The 20,557-nt window shown below is 42.3% G+C and overlaps 1 protein-coding gene across 3 annotated transcripts in view; it reads left to right on the top strand.

Annotated features, from left to right (window-relative positions):
• Positions 1-20,557, top strand: part of pcxb (pyruvate carboxylase b) — a 248,890-nt gene that overhangs the window by 182,211 nt on the left and 46,122 nt on the right. For all 3 annotated transcript variants that reach the window (XM_029455184.1, XM_029455185.1, XM_029455186.1), the window contains exons 13-14: positions 12,586-12,730; positions 12,832-12,921. In XM_029455184.1, the coding sequence (XP_029311044.1) occupies positions 12,586-12,730; positions 12,832-12,921 (235 nt within the window). The remainder of the gene's footprint in view (positions 1-12,585; positions 12,731-12,831; positions 12,922-20,557) is intronic.

Genomic DNA, 20,557 nt, shown 5'->3' with positions numbered 1-20,557 from the left:
GCATGGTGATAGGAACAAGTGTAGCTGATACGACTTCAAACGGTGGCCGAGCGCTTGATTTCCCCGCTGCGCCAATGGCTGCTGGAAATAGGCGTTTAATAGAAAACCGGCTGTGGGTGCGTGTGTGTGTGTGTCCCATTACTCAGGCAGAATCCCTAACGTTGGAGATATTGGATGTTGGAATTAAGTTGTTTCCGGCGTCACATATAGGTCCATTTTGTCAACACAAGCCCACACTGGAAATGAAACATCAGAACAAGGGCAGGGACACAGATTTGCTTGTGGATGAATTGGTTGTTCACGTATCAGTTTCCACCCAGGAGTCAATTTTTGTCCTTCATACGCTACTTGATCTTCCATGCCTCCCCTCCATATTTATTTGAAGTGTTTACCTCTCATCCCACTTGTACGCATGTCAGTTTCTGTCTTGAGTGTATTTGTATCCCCTGCTTTCCCCCTTTTTACTCACTCAATTTATTTGTGTGTGTGTGTGTGTGTGTGTGTGTGTGTGTGTGTGTGTGTGTGTGTGTGTGTGGCAGTCTATTTTTAACCTAGGAAGCCGGACCTCGCTCAAAGCAAGGTCCAGCAAGGAGAAGTTTGATATATCATTTCACACAAACGCATCCCGTTTACTGCGCGCGGCTTTACGGCTCGTTGCTTCACGATTAATCAAACCTCTAGTGGTTTGGCAGCCGCTCCTCTCGTCAGAGAGAGTGACCTTCCTGAAGGAAATATACTAACATGACCTCCCGCCGGGTGATGGATGAAGTGAGTTCACCAGTGAGGAGAAAATCTCATTACTGACTAGCTTGTTAGTTAACTTATATACATTAATTCAGTTTACATGTGGATATCATTAAATGCAAGTAACCATACATCTATAGGTTAAAGGTCAAAGACAATGAAAGTGTGTTAATAGGAGACACTAACATTTCTAACTAATAGCTATCTCCATGAAACTTCCCCAGTTAAGTACTTACGTACTTAAGTATTTTATTACTATACATATTCTGAAATGTTATGTTTAAATATGCATATGATGCATTATGTAATGCTAACTGTTAGTGACCGACACAGTTAGTAAAATAAACTCTGAATGTGGATTCTGCATGTTTTCTTTCCACTTGTCTGAAAGCGGAGCGGTGCATGAGGTCTGCCGTCTCCTTAAAGTGAGCAACGGGAAGTTCTGTTTCTCTCTGTGAACTAAACAGAGAGATTGTCAGGATCTTTGTTCAGCTAGTTCTGAGTAATGCTGCACTTAATCAGAAGGAGGGCCGACCTGTTCTCGTTCGGTCGGACCAAATTAGCCCTCAAAGTGAAAAGAGTTGCGGGGGAGTCGGCCTGCTGACCCTGGGCTGAACGAATCCATCGACTTTCTTTTATTACAAATTGATTCACTGGTCAACTCACTGGTGGTTTCAACAAAGTGGAAATATATTTATTCAGGTTTAGCATCTAGTCTGAATGCGACTCTCAGCACTGAAGCAGAGGCTGTTCACTGAACACTTGGACTTCATGGGACCTCAGATGTGTTGTTCATTTATTCAAGCTAAACTTTAGTATTTCTCAAGGATTTAAAACAAAACCTACTTTGTTATACTGTACAAAAATAAATGCAGCTTGTTATTTATTTAACTTGCAATTTTAAAATGTCAACAAATGACACAATAATGCATTCAGATAAGAATCCCGGTCCTTGACTTGTTTCTTGTGTGGTGGGATGAACCACGTCTCCACCTGGTGTCTCTCTGGCTGGTTTGTCATCTAGTGAGGACATTGTGTGTATTTTCTGTGTATAAATGAGTCACAGTGAGTTTGTGTGACGGTGTCTGAATATAAGCAATACACAAAGCCACTCAGTGAGCACCTGTGCACACAAACATGTCACACGTAATCACCAGTGTGTCAAATGTCCCTTTTCACACACACCCACACACTTTAACTTCACACGCAGATACACACCGAACATGCATACCACACCACGTCTCAAGAAGCACCACAGAACACACCGCATTGAACATACACACTAATATCACACATCAGGACACACACACACACACACACGCACGCACGCACGTCTTACACGGCTGAATTGAAACGCGCACACACACAGACACACACTTGCTCAGCTGTGATGTTAGGGGTAAATGGTGTGGAGGTTTAGATCGAAGGGCAGATCCCCCTCCATTTGTCTCAATCTACAGATAATGAGAGACAAGGACACACACACACACACACACACACACACTATTCAATTTTTTTTCTTAAAGCCATTTGCATGTCATTGTGCTTTTATTTCTTTCCTCTGCATTAGTAATAGTATCTCCAAATGATTTCCCAGTTACTGCTGTCACACCATTTCACCAGCAGCAGTCGATGAAGTAGGAGAAAAACATGCTGGGCCTCATTTGTCTGTATTGCTTTGAGTGTAAAACCTTGACAAACACACTCGGATGTAAAGACACGGTGCAGAAACGACCTCAGGGGTTGGTTAAAGAAAATAATCAAACATTCAAGCCAAATGCTTCCAAGGGTGAGTTTCTTTAATGCATTATGTGCCGCTGGAATTTGCAGTGGAAAGAAGAACCGATAGATAAGCGGCAACTAATAAAAGTTTCTTTGTGTGGCTGCAGGAATGTGTGTGTGCAGAAAGAGAAAGGCTGTTAAATGTTAAAATGCAAAGCCGGGAGGTGCAAATGAAAAGATTGCAAATTAGATTTTATTTGTTGATTTGCTTCCTCTGAAATAAGTTTCTTGGCATCTGTTCAAAATGCAGCGAGACACAGGTCTCAGAGGTGTGTGTGTGTGTGTGTGTGTGGGTGTGTGTGTGTGTTACAAAATAGAAACAGTACATTGACACATTTACATGCATATAATCATCAGATTACAGCTAATAATAAGCATGAAGATCTAGTCTTGTGAAGACTCTCTTATGGTTTGCATAATGAACTGATCCAATAATACTACAGATTCTGTAAAGCTTTGTTTCACCCCCGACTATCTGTGTTTGAACATTGCAGAGAAACTCTTGCTTTGACTTGTTCTCTTCACGTTATGTTCAGAGATGTTTCCCTAAATAATGATGAGCCGCTCTGACGCTGTAATCTGCACTCGGAGCACAGAAAGTTTGTTTGTATCATGCAGACGATGTGGTTCTGCAGGAGGAAACACATTCAGACACACATGTTCACAAACTAGCAGAAATTAGCATCTTTTATTTGTTTTTGTCGCTTGTGGTTGACTCAGGCGTGAGTGGTTGTGAAATAATAATAATATCGAGTGGGTTTTTTGCTCGATATGTAAGAAAAGCTTCACATCTAAAAGCTGCACACTCTTCACTATGCTAATGCTATGCTAATGCTAACTCTTACCTGATCTAGTTTCCCCGGACTAAGTTTATTTCCCCTTCAGTAGAGGAGTCAACAGGTCAAGTCAAGCTCAGACGTTTTATGAGACATAAACATCAGAAACACACATTTGTGAGAGGAGGGGATGTTCTGACGATGAGAATAATTGCATTAACAGAATCGGAGCATGTTGTTTACATGGCCCCCGTCTCAAACACATTACCGCTTTAATCGCTTTATGGTTGGAAATAATCTGTCTGAGCAAACATGGCTAATAATTGTCGCAGTAGGACAGTTTGACTTGTTAAATGCAGGTGTAACTAATAATGTCAATAAATGACTGCATTTAGATTGTGTGTGCCGGTGCCAGAGCCCTGCTGGTGCTCACGATGGCGCCCTGGCAGACCTTTCTGGCACAACGCTGGAACGTCATGAAATGGAACCGCCATCTCAGCAGCGCGTTCAGCGCACACGAGCTGTGTACTCACCGCCTCGTGACAAGAACACACACACGAGCCCCGATCACAGTATTAAATAATGAAATTTGAAAACCTATAAACACTGACTAGAAAATCACAGACAGCTGTGACACGGCTATAAAACATTCAAATAAATAATGCATGATGTTCTGCGCCAAGGAAATGTAGACAGTTATAGTACATTCTGTAAATAAGAGGCGGATGTTAGTCATTTGGTGCTCTGGGCTCCGCTAGTCCCTACAAATACAGACTGTGGATGTTTTAGGATTAAAGGCATCACGCTGAGCCATCGATGGAAGGAAAGGATTAAATATGGTCTTGTTGGTTGAGTCAACACGTCTATGTTAGTTACGTTTTTAAATAGGAGTCCAGCTATCTTAGCTCAATATCTATTAGTGTGGCATGGATGAATCACCTTTACACAGTCTGAGACGAGGCAGTATGATGATGATGGTAAATGGAAACGGGTTGAATGTGATGCGGGAGACGCTGCCTCACTTTGATCTGCAACATGTGACTCGCCTGAACCCAGAGACGTGAGGCAGATGCGTCTTTTAATGCATTAGGAACATTAACTGTATGAGCTGAACCTGGTGATGAAAAACTACTTTTTCTAAAGAGACAGGAGGTTATGTTTTCGGTTTGTGTTCATGTCCATGTTCATGGAACTTGGTGGAAGGGTGCAGCGTGGTTCAAGGAATTAAACCCATTCAGACTCTGTGTGGACACACACACTAGTATACACTAGAGTACTTTGTAGATAAAGCAGAAATCTAACCTTACGGATGAGCTAATTTCATATTATTATTGTATGAATTATGTCATCACACCTTACATATTGACCTCCTTGTTACAGCTTTGTTTGCTTTGTAACCACTTGATACACCTGATTTCTAACCCATCTGCGCTTCCTGCCATTATGATACTTAACCAAGTCTGTGTCTCCTTTGTTATTATAACACGATTTGCTGTTCAGAATTTGTTAGCGAGAGCATTGAAGCTTGGAGAACATTTTGTGATATAATATGCTTTCTAAGTGCACAGTCTGTACTTGTTAATTACTCTGGCAGAGGGTCGTGCGGCTGCAGTGTTTCTCTAAGACTGGAAATTGAAGGTCACACCTTGAAAGTTGATCTGCAGCTTCTTCTTGTGCTGTTTATTATCCCGGTTTATTTCTACTCTGTAATGCTGCTTCACTTTCCTGTACTGCACCTCCAGGGTTTATATACTTTTGGTACACTTTAATTGATTTCTGTTATTATTTCTGCTCCACTGACTATTTGCACCACATAAACGTACATAACACCAGAGAGCTGCTGCATGTTGCTCTTTAAATTATGGCTCTGAGCCTAAAATTAGTTTATTTTGGTCATTTGTAACATTAAAAACCTCATATAAACAAAAAAACAATTAGAAATCATTACATGTGAAGCTGATAACTTAGCTTATTACACCAAACCAATTATACTGAAAATGAAGACAAGAAACAAAATACAATTTATATCTATTATACATATCCAAAAAGTCCCAAACAATATTTAAATTAATTTTAAATGTCTTTAGTTTATACTCACAGGCCTTGTTGGGAACATGGCAGGTAAAAGTAATAAGTTATTCTAATAGTTGTGTGTGTCTAACCGTGTGTCATGATTTTAAATGATGGTTTTTGACCAACATTAATCTGTAAATTCTGAGTTATCGTTTCTTGCATTTAGTTGTGAGTAATAAGTTACCTGTATGCAACCCTGAGGTCTCAGCAAAACGATGAATTCCTGAGTTTAAAACATGTTCAACTCATGCTGTGAGTTTTCTCATCATAAACACACCAGTGACCCTCGTTGCTGAGCGTTCACAGCACATTAATAAAACCTGCCGCTGAGCTGGAGAAGATATTAAACCACACATCAACCCTAAAACAAAAATCATTTCTCACTTCTGACAGGGCTCCCGTCACAACGCACAGAACCCTGCATATAGGCTGTGGTTCTGCTTCTATGGTGTGATGTGATGGTAGGAAAACTTTATTGAGCTGGGAATTCCCAAAGTTTTCCTCAGGCTGTAAAAGGTTGCAGATCTCCTGCTGCTTGATGATGATTTCTTTATTTGTATCGTGCACACAAAAGGCCCAACTCTCCTGCGTTTACACGACAGCAACACACAGTTACAAACGTTTCTCTAAAGCGTTCTCTAAGTCATCGTAGATGGAAGTCATGTTACTGGAAAGTGCATCTCTTCTGTCGCCAGTAAAACAGAAGTGATGGTCATTTAAAAAGTTCTGTTTGCACGTCTTACTCTCTGTGAGAGCGAGATGATCTCTCACAGGTTCAAGTATAACTAACACAGAGGACCAACCACCTGCTGACAGTCTGAGACGACACACTCTGTGGGTATGGAGCACATCACAAGTCTTTAATGCGTCACAGAGCTACAGCTTAAGGATTCCCAAAATACCACTAAGTAGCTATCTGTTTTAATAAGCCTGCGTCTCAGGGTCCCTGGAAAAGGACTTCAGCTACTCCACCACCACAGGTGTTGATAGGTGAGTCACAGCCACGCTATTTAAGGATGAAACGTCACGTATCACTTCTGAATTAATTTCCTGGTGGTACAGAAACTGTTCTCGTGCATAGTTGTTTTTTTTTAATAGCAATTATGCGGCACAAATAGCATTCCATGGGTTGTTTTGTGTCTGTGTCGAGACGTACCTTTGTTGTATCCACTTCCCTTCCCTTCCCTCGTCATCTCATCGCTTCAGCTTGTCATCACGCAGAGTTACTTTAAGCAGTCCGCAGAGAACGCTGTGAACTGAGCAACCCCTATAAATTGGCGAGGAAGTGTAAGTGGTTAAAGCTATAATTATATTTCAGAGCACTTGAAGAAAATCTGTCAGTCATACATATTTTGTAGCTGCAAATAATTTGTTTTTTAGACCTCTGACAAATTGACTAGTGCATTTACAGTAAATGTGTGTGTGTGTCCCCTGAGGTGTTTACTGTCCACGCTTCAGATCTTAAATGTAGTTCTGCTGATGAACACTGTGACTCTGCTACATTACTTCCTGACAAGTGCAGTAGTCACCTCCTGTTAGGATGTCTGGCAGGTTCAGCACCATGGACAGCGTCCTGCCATGTCAGAGAGGCGACTGAAACACATCCAGCCTGTCCTCCATTACTGAGGCTTCTCTTTACTGTTAGTACGTACTGCAGCTGGCCTAACAAAGTACGTACTGTTGCATGCAGTATGTATGAAATTGGGACACGCTCCTTCTTCCTAACGTTTGACTCTATGGTAACCATCCTGGTGTTTCGTGCACGCTGCGTTTGAGTTTCTAAGTCTACGTTGGTCTCAAAGCTTCCTCCTCTTAGTCCTTTCCATATCTTTTAAAAGTCTTTGTGAGAATAGTAAGGGATCATTAAAGTGGACTGTCTGAGGGACAGCGACGCATGGGGAGAACATCTAAACTCATCCTACAAAGAGATTATTATTTGATATTGTGGCAGATTCCTTCATCGCCTATGAGCTTATTTCCAATAGAAATGTGTCTGGCCGCAGCTCCCCTGATGAACTCCAAGGTGAACATTTCTCTGCCTCAAAGGGATGGGAGTTATTACTGGAAAGATCACCAATCAGATTTGTATTTCACTGAGGAGAAAAGCCCCTTGGCAAATGTCAAACACTGATTACAGATTTTTAGGCGCAGCCATGAAATAGTCATGCACAAATCTGTTATCTGTGTAATGGGGCTGGTTGAGGGAGATGAGATGAGAAGTATTCACACTGCTGCTACTTTTCCTTTGGCATTAAAAACATTCTCAGCTATTTCATGGTTGTAAGGGCCACTGGAACCGGGTAACGACGGTTGTCATGGTGAATAGTGGTTACTTTAAGCGCGCGGAAGAAATAAAGAAGAGCTGAGGAAGTGAGCAGAGAATTCAAGCGTGACCTCGGAGGTAAAAGCACCAGAGGAAATTGAAAAGAGGCTCAGAGGCGAGACGCAGTCACTGTTGTTTGGACATAAACAGATTCACACACACGCATATGGAGGCAGAGACGAACGCATTCACACAGTTACTGCCCTGCTGTCCTTCTAATAAAATAATCACTGGACTCATTAATGTCCAGCTGAGACCAAAACATCTCAGCAGCTTCACACTGAGGGCGACTGCACAGAAGGATGTAAGAGCCAACAGCACTGACAGACACATCCCTCGTACTGTTTCTCTCTGTGACGATGACTTCCTTACCTTTCGTGCGGTGCCTCTGCACCTCGTCGGTCAGGATCTGTAGCTTCTTCTTCCATTGTTCTGCCTACAAATACACATACCTGCCTACAGAGGCAACATTCATACTTTACCACATGGATATTTGCAATCAGATGCATAAAAAGGGAAAATTGCACTCAGCTGCAAAACCTAATGGCCGTGTTCACACTGTGTCATTAAGACAATATCTTGTTTTAATCTGACCTTGAGACTGAGCAGTGTGTGTGTGTGTGTGTGTGTGTGTGTGTGTGTGTGTGTGTGTGTGTGTGTGTGTGTGCGTGCATTTTTAGGCCTGCCTTGTCTGCTTGAATACATTTGTATTTGATCAAATGTCTATGTGAGTGTACATTCCCTGCTCAGGCTGTGTGTGTGTGTGTTGATCTTGTTTATGTGTAAGGACCTGTGGTTAAGGCGTGACGGATGGGGAGAGGGGACACAGAGGAGGAGAGGAAAGAGAAGACAAATGACCTGACTGCTCCCCTATTCAACTCCTAATCACTGTGTGTGTGTGTGTGTGACACAGTGTTTGTGTTGGAGGAAGACTGAGATCAGGGGTGTGTCTGTGTTTGTTTGTGTGTATTTTTGTGAAATGCTGAGCACACGCTCTGCACATGATACTTTGCGTTTCCTGTTTTTTTTATATCGCCTCTATATTTGAAATCCACACAATTAAACTGACAAAACAGTTTTTCTTCCAGCAAAATAAAGTAGAGAAGAAAACATTTGGATAACATGACAATAAGATGATCTCTGAAGAGGTCTGTAGTCAGGTTGTGATCTCTGCAGGAGCAGGAACAGCACCTTCGGGTGACGGTGGATCCAGCTGCCAACACAATCATTCCACCAAACGTGTTCTTGGCTTTAAAGGTGAGCCTCAGGATTTTACACCTGAGCCAATACAAGGAGCAAAGAGATCCTGGGTTTATTGTTTCATTGCTCCTGACACTCATAACATCGATTCCAGGTCGGGTGCTCTGGATTGAATCTAAAATAACTCATTTAACTTTATGTGTGCGCTCTCAAAGCAAAGGCACAAGTGGAGAACAGGTTTGACTCTTTGGATCTTGATAATGAAAATGTGTAAATGTACATGACTTTCATTTCCCTTTAAAGTTTTAAAAGTATAGATGCACGGAAACATCAGGAGCAGCCTGCACAGTAGCACCTGGCTGTTTCCTGTTTGTTGTTCGTCCCACCTATTCGTCTGATTTGCGTCGTTAAAAATGAAAATCCCAGTGACGACAGATGTTGTACAACGAGAACACATAAAATAACAGCTGATATGTTTTCTTTTCCGACAAGATATCCAGACTGCGCTTTACGATCATGTCTACATCAGTCTATTTTAATAACGTTTGGATGTTGGATGACAACCGCTCCTTCTTCAAACATTAGCATGAACAAATGTTAGCATTTCTGCACACCGCTTGTATTTCAAATGTTATTTTTTAAATATGAAAAAATAACTTCTAGCCTCCAAGCCAGAAGCCCTGCAACCAGAGCGTGCGTGTGTCAAGGTTGCGTGGATCTGACTTGTGTTTGCACTCAGCATACAGCTGGGACATCAATACTTAACTCACTGTGTTGCTTTGGCAATCACCAGGACGGCTGATTGTAACGAGCGCTAACAAGCGGCTGCGAGTGAGAGAAGCGGTGAGACAGACAGTGATGTGAGAAGTCGGAGCACAATGTCGTTTTAGGGGGAAAATATGTACATAGGATTTCTATTTTCACCAGAATGAGTTAAATTGTCCTCTTTCATTGTGTGTGTGTGTGTGTGTGTGTGTGTGTGTGTGTGTGTGTGTGTGTGCGTGCGTGCGTGTGCGCGCGCGCAAACTCTTTCTATGACACCATAGAGATATGATTGTAAGTCATTACACTATGCAATATATAAATGTGTTTAATGGTTCATAACAATAATTGAATACCACAATCTGACATAACCTTTTGATGATTAACTGAATGATGCACATTTTACTAATGTTTCCCTAATAAACTAGCTTAAAGTCACTTATAATCACATTGTAATGCTTTATAGCAATGATTTTTAATGCATCATAAAAAGATTACAATGTATTACATCTACAGTTGTACAGGGCATGTAAATCACGTCTGTCGAGTTGTCTGTGTGTCACCAAGAGCCGGAGGAAGATGGAAAAAAATTCCACAGTGTTGGAAAGGGAGCGACCAGTGTGTGTGTGGGTCTTTTTAGAAAGTGTGTTTCACATCATTAAGGGAAACATGGAGAAAGAGTGGTGTGTGTGTGTGTGTGTGTGTGTGTGTGTGTGTGTGTGTGTGTGTGTGTGTGTGTGTGTGTGTGTGTGTGTGTGTGTGTGTGTGTGTGTGTGTGTGTGTGTGTGTGTGTGGTAGCCACAGGCTTCCAGAGCAGCCTGATAATGAACACATTGATCTGGTACAGCAGAGAGGAAAAGGACAAACCTCTGAGTATCGATGGCGTCTCTCCTCCCGCTCCGTTATTTCTGAGTCTTTCATTAATAGCTGCTGTTTGTGTTATTTATCTCTCATTCTGCGTCTCCACGTTTGTTTATTTCATTTACACCTTTTGATTGCTTTTTTTTTCTTCTTATCCTCACTTATTAGGTTTGTTTACACATGTAAATTATAGATGAAGAAGACATCAAACAGAAAAATAAGGGGATCATTTCTAAAGAAACGGTCTAATAAACAACCTTTAACGGTAACAACAACAATCTGAACTTCTCTTCAGACTTTTTTTTTCTTCTTTTCTACCTTTTGAACTTGTCAGACTTCATGTTAGCGAGAGAGAATCGGGGTTGATGCCGCGCTCATGTCTGTGAGGTAAATCAGGACGATGCTAGTAGCTGCTTAGCTTAGCTTAGCTTAGCATAATGTGGACTTAAAAGAAGATATAATGTTGGTTAGTAAGCTAAGAGGTGCTGGGAGGCAGATGTTATTACCTTTGGATGGCTGTTACCTCGTGAAGTCAAAGCTCAATTTTCGATGGTATACAACAATATGACAATATCCAGATTTCATATGGCTGCTTGTTTTCCTCAAGGACACATATTGCAATACAGTTCTTGAGCCAGAATCTATAAATGAAAGAAGAGATGTTTCTGAAGTCATATTGCAGTCACTGGTTGTGCAGCTGCAGAGCACGATCCCCTCTCCTCCCTGCAGCAGGTGGCTCAGGATATCGTGTCACTTTGTATGTGTTCGCCTCAGAAAATGAAACTCTCTCGTTGCTGGAAATGTTTTGCCTGGAAAGACGTTCACAGTTTTGTCTCTCAATATCTCAATATTAATGGTGCCTTTTTAGCTCGAGACGAAGCAGAAGATGTCTCTGAAATATATTCCGTGTTGAGTAGCGTTACATGTAATCAGATAATACAAAAGAAGTCGTTTAAAATCATATATATGATATATATATTGCTTCTCTCTGTATAAATCCCATTTGAGTTCTATTAGTTTGACAGACATGCTCTTCATTGATCGCTCTCTGGTTACGATCTACGTGGAAGTGTGTTTGGTCTCGTGCTCCACTTCCTTCTCGCATCACGTGATTCCTGAGTGACAGCGCTGCAGCAGATATTTCTCTCAGCTAAACGCCCACATTGTGCTTGTGAATCCTGTCCATCTGTGTGTTACACTTTGCTGTGTGGTTGGTTGTGTGTGTGTGAGACGATATATAGATAGTGAGGCCGGGCGTACAGGCCGCTGCTGTACACCTGATAGCCAGGAGGTCCTTGGGGGCCTCTGGATCGATGCACATTTATAAATAAAAAGGATATTTGGATGCGGGGTCATGACAGGCAGGGCTTTACTTCTTTTTAAATGCCCCTAAGACTCTTTGGGTCACATGCAAAGACTGTTTTAGCAAACTTTAAGAAATAATCTTTCCACACAGTGTACGTTCCTTCAGCCTCTACCTTCCCTCAGGGACAGAAGGAAACCTCTACAGCTGCTGCAAGGCCATATTAGCATATCATCCTTTCACTGAATCCCTTCAACTAACATTTCTGCTTTTCTTTCTACAAATCTCTCTCTCTCCCCCCCCCCCCCACATTGGTAAAACGAGCTAAGAAGAGGTAACAAATCTAGTAATGAAATTAACTCCAACAATTACGTCTCTCTCTCTCCTTCCTCAGTCACTCTCCCCATCTTTGTTAATTTAGAGAATTAATTGGCGTGATAATACTTCAGAGGCAAACAAAGGACAACAAAATATTAACAAATGTAATTACTTTCATGTGTTGACTTGCTGCTGTGTGCGTTTCTCTGGTGAAGCTGAGATTATGCAGTGTTTGGCGTGCTCTATTGTTAGAAAGTGGTTTTGGTGTCGCCACCATTTGTGCGTTCACCACTGTGTGTGTTCTGTTCAACACCGAAGCTCTGAAGCGATGTCTTCAAAAGAACTGCTCTTTTCTTTCAAGTGATTTTCTTTCCGTTTGTGTAAAACGCTCATTAAAGAAGACGACAAATTAAAATCCTCCCTCTCTGTCTCTCCATCTCCAGACCAACATCCCGTTCCTGCAGAATGTCTTTTCCAACCACCAGTTCCTCAACTCCACGGTGGACACGCAGTTCATCGACGAGAACCAGGAACTCTTCAACCTCAAACCCACTCAGAACCGAGCCCAGAAACTACTGCACTACCTGGGTCAGTGTGGACGCAGCACACACACACTCTGCGTTAACAGTTCATCTTTACAGGATGCTCAACATATTACAAACTGACTCTGTTTTTATGCTCCTATCCAGGTCATGTGATGGTAAATGGACCGACCACACCCATCCCAGTCAAGGCTAAGCCATCCTCCATTGACCCTGTCATCCCTCCTGTCACCATGGGTATGTCAATCAAATGCCAGCCAGCCAATCACAATGCATAATTCAAGATCTATCGCACATGCAAACCAGGTTAAGTCATGAGTCACATTCTTTCATTGACTGACACCAATGCATTAAAAGCAGTTTCTACTATATTTAAAAAGCTGTGTAGTTCTGTGTGTAGAGCAATGTGTCCACCAGCCACTGATACTTTAACACTCTTTAAACTATTTTTAAAAAGTCTCACGAGACAATGTTACCATAATAATGCCACAATGCATCTTCTTAATTGCGTTTATCTTTTTTAGACTAATTTAGCAAGGTGCTGCCACTGCAAGGGTTCAGGGTTCCACTTCTCCTCGGGCAACCGTGCTAAAGAAGTAAACACTTGTGTACCCGGAGGGCACTTTGGATAAAAGCACCCGGCGAATGACAAATGGGCTGTCGAACAGTCCGATGGCTGTGGGCGGGAAAGGCCTTCCTAAATGGCTCAGTTTAGCACTCAGGGAGGGAAGGGGTTTGGCCCAGGGTGCTCTGCTGAGCTGTGAGTACAGCGGTGAGAGGGTGCACTTCATTGTTTGTGAAAGCAGAAGTTGTTCTATGCTTCTCAGCCTGCTCTGCAGCAGCAGCCCTGGAGTCTCGCAGGCCGACGGCCAAGCTGAGCTCTTTGACGAGCTTGTTGAGTAACTTGGAGTCTCCGGAGTCGAGCTCTGCTGGTTGTTTTGTTCAACACCTTAACTTTAGTGTCTCAGTGAGTTTTGAAAGGTTCAACTAATGCTCTAATATAAAAATACTCTTTCAAATAGGGCTGCATTGATGGTTTGGTCTATAAAATGTCACAAAATAAATAAGTTTCTCTTCAAATGTTTAGGTTTGGCAGTCCAAAACCCAAAGAGATTCACTTTAATGTGATATAAAACGGAGAAAAGCAGGATACTTATATTTGGAGGCTGAAAACAGCATTTCCTGACGTTTATGCATGAAAACTGACCAACTATTATTAAAATAGTACATTATTCATCTGTTGATCGACTCATCGTTGCATCTATGAACATAATGATTAGATGTGCTCAGCTTTACAAGTGAATGTGTTTTAGAAACATTACATTATGTAGAAGGCTTATTTCACTTGAAGCCTGTCTCTGTGGCCGTTTTGCAATGATGCCTTTTCTGTCCTTTTCCTCTGCGCTCCCAGGTTTATTTTTGTACGGGGTGCAAACTGCCATGAATTTCTGCAGCTGCTCCTTTTGACAGCAACAAAATAGTCAGCTGTATCAATCTGACATGTTTATCACCACCCTGTTCTGCCTCACTACATACCGCAGCATGCCAAGTAAACACGAATCTATAACAAAATAATGTGAATAATATGAATCCTAATCAGGCATAACTAATCAAAGCTGACATCTGAGAACCGCGCACAGTGAAACGGAATGGAGGAAAATTGGAAAGAATAATCTGCGGTGTTTGTGTACGTCTGCATGTGAGTGAGCGAGGCGCCGTGCCGTGCTTACCCTCCTCTTGTCTACTTATGCAAATCTTGTGTTGACACAGCTATCATGGCCCGCCCCTCTTATTGCAGCAAACACACATGCATTTAATCTTGAAACTCACACAGACTTGTACTGTACTGAGCTCCCTGTTGTGTACATGCCCCCACTTACCTACTGTAAGGGGCTGATGAAGTATGCAGCACAGGCGCGCACGCAGCCATACCTAAAGCCTAGTAATGAGATTTGTAATGTGCTTATATCCTTTCTTTCATTCGACGGAGGAATTGAGAGAAGAGAGGGATTAGGCCTGTATTATCACACTGTGTGGAGGGAGGGACACAGGCGTGGAAGGAGAAAGGGGTTATGAAAGGAGAGTGCATGGCAGTTTATAATCCCTATATGTAGAGAACACGGTCACGGTCGCAGGCAGGGAGATATGATGGATGAAATGATCGAGATACATATATTAGGGAAGAGGGAGGATGAGGAAGAGAGTAGTGAGGACTATGCATGAAACATGTCACGATTATCCCAGATAAAATAATTGCGGTTCACAATGTTATCCCAAAGATATGCTTAAACTCTTAGAATGGCACTAAAAACATACTGGAATCACTTTTTCTTAAGAAGCAAGAGTTTGTATTGCATCACAGATAGAACACATCTTTGTTGTGACATAAGACATAAAGTAATCATAAATCATAAGGCCCCCTGCATAAATAAAGAGGAAAATAAATCACTGTAGGAGTCCTTTATTGGAGGATATTGATGGATGGAAGAATTCAGTTGCGTAAAATGCCAAGACCACTAAAAGTATTCAAATTGTTTATTATTTATTTATTTAAGTATTTAATAAATAACTTTACAAAACTGTGCAATAAATCCCATATTTTCTAACGTTTTGGTCGCCTGCTGAACGGCCATCTCTGTGAAATACAGAGCGCTTGACATTCCCCGCATGTGTGTGTTGTAGCTGCTGCTGCGGGCCAATCACACGTCACATTACATCCAAGGCAGCCAGCAACACTATACAAATGGCCTTTTTTCCTAGATCTTTGTATGAAAAGACATCGAATGAAAGTATCGTTTGACTGGAGACGTTTTGATAATACTTGATACTCATCACATCTACAGATTAGAAAGAGTTCCCTCCACCCTGAGAGGAAAGTGTTCCTGTAATAAAGGCTGACTGTCCTAAAAACATGTTAACTACTGAAAGGCCATTATTTTCTAATTAGGATTTGTAGTGTAAAACGTTCCCTGTGAAGACTGATTGCCGGAGCTTCATCGATGGTATAGAAGTACACCTTGTTCCAATTATTGTCTGGATTTATTTAATGGAGGACATCTAGAGGTTAATCACCAGATGCCTCTGAGCTAGCTTTAGGAATAATGACTAATAAAAATGACAGACTGCTTTCCTGCTTCCAGTTGTGCGCTGCATTTCCATTCTTAGGATTAAGGTAGAAGAGTAGTTTGTGGCACAAAATCCAAAATCTGTGCACAAATGGACTAAATGTCTTAATAATTTTCTGTTTCTACTCGTCTTTCTTTCTCTGCCTCGACTTTTTGATGCTTTCATTAGCAATCTTCAAACAGAAATGACTGTGTTTGTTATTTGTTTGCTTTTGTTTAGCTCCCAAACTCATTTCCAGGTAAAAATGACTCATAAAGAGTCTTAAATGTGGCTCTCTGAAAGCTCAAGATACTCCGGGTGTGTGTGCTGAAAAATAACTTATTTTTGTCTTTGTTCTTAAAAGCAATTTCTAAACAGTTTGTTTGTTTCACCCCTCTCATACAACTGTGGAGGGAAAACAAATCCTGTCCTTGAACAGTACTGCCAGTCAAAAGTTTTACAGCAGGCTGCGTTTAGGCAGTTATAGTAAAGGGCAGGTAACAACTGGACAGACATGTGGGCAGACATGTGGGCAGACATGTGGGCAGACATGTGGACAGACCTGTGGGCAGACATGTGGACAGACATGTGGACTGACATGTGGGCAGACATGTGGGCAGACATGTGGACAGACCTGTGGGCAGACATGTGGACAGACATGTGGACTGACATGTGGGCAGACCTGTGGGCAGACATGTGGACAGACCTGTGGGCAGACATGTGGACAGACATGTGGACTGACATGTGGGCAGACATGTGGACAGACATGTGGACTGACATGTGGGCAGACATGTGGACAGACATGTGGGCAGACATGTGGACAGACATGTGGACAGACATGTGGACAGACCTGTGGACAGACCTGTGGACAGACATGTGGGCAGACATGTGGGCAGACATGTGGACAGACCTGTGGACAGACCTGTGGGCAGACATGTGGACAGACATGTGGACAGACATGTGGACAGACATGTGGGCAGACCTGTGGACAGACCTGTGGACAGACATGTGGACAGACCTGTGGACAGACCTGTGGACAGACCTGTGGGCAGACCTGTGGACAGACCTGTGGACAGACCTGTGGACAGACCTGTGGGCAGACATGTGGACAGACATGTGGACAGACATGTGGCCAGACATGTGGGCAGACATGTGGGCAGACATGTGGGCAGACCTGTGGACAGACCTGTGGACAGACCTGTGGACAGACATGTGGGCAGACATGTGGACAGACATGTGGACAGACCTGTGGACAGACCTGTGGGCAGACATGTGGACAGACATGTGGACAGACATGTGGACAGACATGTGGGCAGACCTGTGGACAGACCTGTGGGCAGACATGTGGACAGACATGTGGACAGACCTGTGGACTGACATGTGGGCAGACATGTGGGCAGACATGTGGACAGACATGTGAACAGACTTGTGAACAGACATGTGGGCAGACATGTGGGCAGACATGTGGGCAGACATGTGGGCAGACATGTGGGCAGACATGTGGGCAGACATGTGGACAGACATGTGGACAGACATGTGGACAGACATGTGGACAGACATGTGAACAGACATGTGGACTGACATGGGCAGACATGTGGACAGACATGTGGGCTGACTTGTGGGCAGACTTGTGGGCTGACTTGTGGACAGACTTGTGGACAGACATGTGGACAGACATGTGGGTATTTGTGCAACTGGAGTATTCATTCTCAAATCTGCTCCAACTTTCTTCTGCTTCATCAGAGTCGGCCTGAAGACATCCAAATGGTCATAGCGCCAACTGCTGGTAACAGGAAGTTAGCCTTATGTGACAAACATCATCCGATTTACCTGAAAATTACATTGTGATGTCTACACAATGACACACATATAGAGCAATACAATTTCTAAGTGTGTGTTCTCCAGCCCCATGTAGTGCACACAGCAAGTGGTGCGAGAATCGCAGGTATGTCATTTCCAGCACATCACACTCCATGCAATACATAATGTTCACTCGTGCGCGCGGTCTCCTACGGTCACGGCAATGCACTGCAGCATCAGCTGGCGTCCCGCCAGAACCCTGACGTGCGTGTATGTGCGAGTACACGTTCATCGCTGCTTGCAGCTTTAATGTTGGTTGAAATTGGTTGGTACTAGCTTACGTAAGCACACGCCATGTTTTGTTTCACAGGAAGAAAAGATGATTGGATTTCGATACAAAAATACGAATTTTCTGTTTCTGCTGTGTATGATCACATACACATTAATCCACTCAAACGCTGACTACCTTTCTATAGGAAAGTATCGCATGCATAGGTCATTGTTTAGTCACTGTAGTCTCAGTAAAGATGTCCTCATTTCCTCTCCATTGTGTCAAAGAGAGGTAGAAACAGAGAAAGCTAGTTTGTAAGACTGCATGAGAAAGACTTTGAGTATAAATCATCTCCCTGTGTGTGTAGGTGTGTTCCCCAGTCGGCCGTATTATGCAAAGATCTTGATAAGTTCAAAGTGTCTGTATCTATTTGCTACAGCGGTGTGATTTCACAGAGCTCATCTAGCCTCTGTGTGTTTTTCCACGAGTGTCTGTGTTCACATGTGTGGACAAATGTGTCCACATCAGCGTGTGTGAGGAGTTCATTGTGCTCATGCTGGCCATGGAGACAATTACAGCAGAGATCATTTGTTTTCAGGGAAGAGGTACAATAAAAGGTCAAGAGCCAATATTCAGCTCTGCAGCGCGAGAGGAACAGATAGCACCTCGTGCACTAGTCTAATTGATTGATGATTGCACACACAGCAGCAAAAATGGATCCCAATTCCACTCCCAATATTTGAATGCCTTTGATTGTGCTCGTGTTAAATTGCCTGGCATGGAGAGGAAAGAGAGGAGGGTTAGGACAAAAGATCTCTGTAATGTCTAATGTTTGTTTTGAGCACTATTTAGCTTTTATAAACTGGAAATGTAAACATCTGTCTCGGGGATTCCAGCAGTTGTTTCTTTGTTGCTTACTGTATGTGATGCAACAGTCTTGCAAGCTAACCAGAAACACTCATCTAATGCCAGCATGTCCAACATGCAGGGTTCCTCTGGGGCTGCATCCTACAAGGCTTCTGAAACATTTTTAATGTCTTTTCATGTTGTTCATCTGCGAGCTTGCTTTACTCTCGTCTGCTTTTAAGCTACGCCAGCGGCAGGGAGGGTAATGACGACCACTAGTCCACACTGAGATAACTTCAGGATAGATTGCTATGAAGTTCAGTAGAGACATTCATGGTCTCCAGGGGATATATCCTACCGTGTTTGGAGATCCCCTGACATTTTATCATCAACTGGATGGATTGGCGCTATTTCTTATATAGATATTCACGTTCTGCAGAGGATGCATCCTAATTACTTTCTTGATGACATTTCCTTTGTGTGCTTTCGTGAGGTTTGCATGTGTGGTTCTGAATGAAATATCTCAACAGCCATTGGATGGATTGCCATGGAATTTGGTACAGACGTTCACATGCATCACAGAATGAGTCCTAATGAATGTGGTGATCGCCTGACATTACCAGACATACTATATATTTATATATATACATATATGGTGTTTAGTAGCTGTTAGTGTGCAGAAACTAAACTGAGATGTGTTCATCAACATGTTGCATGTGAATAAAGTCACAGTTAGTGTTTGAAGACTATTGGTCGTCATCGTCTTATTTTAGTCATGGAAATAAAAGGTTGTTGACGAACACATTTAGTCATAGTTTCTGCTGGATTTGAGACTAAAATGTTATATGGAAATATATAAAGCATATCAATATGTTAGAGAACATAGGTTAAAACGGGTAAAAATATATATTTTCAATGTTATTCATCTGGAGATGCCTCCACACTTTTGAAATGATTACATAAACATGCAAAGCTTAATTCTTTTTGTTGCTTGCTGGTGAAATTTTGGGACCTTAAACCGTCTTATGAGTCACTGTCAGCAGGAGAAATACATTTTTACAAATTGTGGGTGGTGTGTCTAATAAGCCGGCTGCTGGGCTTATGTTGCTGTATTTGAGCAGCAACGAGAAGCATCGGCCGCCTCATTAGTGGAAGTTATGACAAACGCTGGACTTGTCAACTGCTCGACCTGAGATGGAGCACAGTGTCAATAACATCAGTTCACCAGCTCGCCTGCCGTCTTCTTAAATTGATGTAAATCATTCATCTCGCAGCCACTTAAGCAGCGTCTGAAGTCAGTACAACACTAAATTGGATACATTTTAGGGCTTCCCAAATATCTTGTCCACCTATTCAAAACATATGTCACTCCTTTTGTTAGCACATGGTTGTCATTTTCGATCTGCGGTTTATGAAAGCTACATGAACAATTATTAATATTCAGGCCTGGAACTAACAATTATTTTCATTATCAATTAATCTGCTTTCAGGAAATAGTGATAAATGTCCATTCCAGTTTCTCAAAGTCCAAGGTTATGTCTTTATGTCTTTGTTTTGTGAGTCCAAAACCCAAAGATTTCACTTTAATGTGATATAAAAGAGAGAAAAGCTGAAAATATCCATATTTCAGAAGCTGGAAACTGTATTTTGACATTTTTTACCCATTTTCAGTGAGTGGATGATTAAGTATCTGCACAATCTGGTAGTTTGGAACATTTTAAAGTCTTCACCCAGCATCTGATTTCTCACAAATTGCTATTTTACATGTGCTGTATAACCACAAAAAGGAATTGGCCTTCAATTTCCCCTCCGTGTCACCGTCCACATTAATCTTCTTTTCCATATTTCTCT

This window comes from Cottoperca gobio, chromosome 18, assembly GCF_900634415.1.
Source record: "Cottoperca gobio chromosome 18, fCotGob3.1, whole genome shotgun sequence".
In the NCBI taxonomy this organism is placed as follows: Eukaryota; Metazoa; Chordata; class Actinopteri; order Perciformes; family Bovichtidae; genus Cottoperca; species Cottoperca gobio.
The sequence above is the reverse complement of the archived record's forward strand: the minus strand, read 5'-3'. Positions and strand labels throughout refer to the sequence as shown.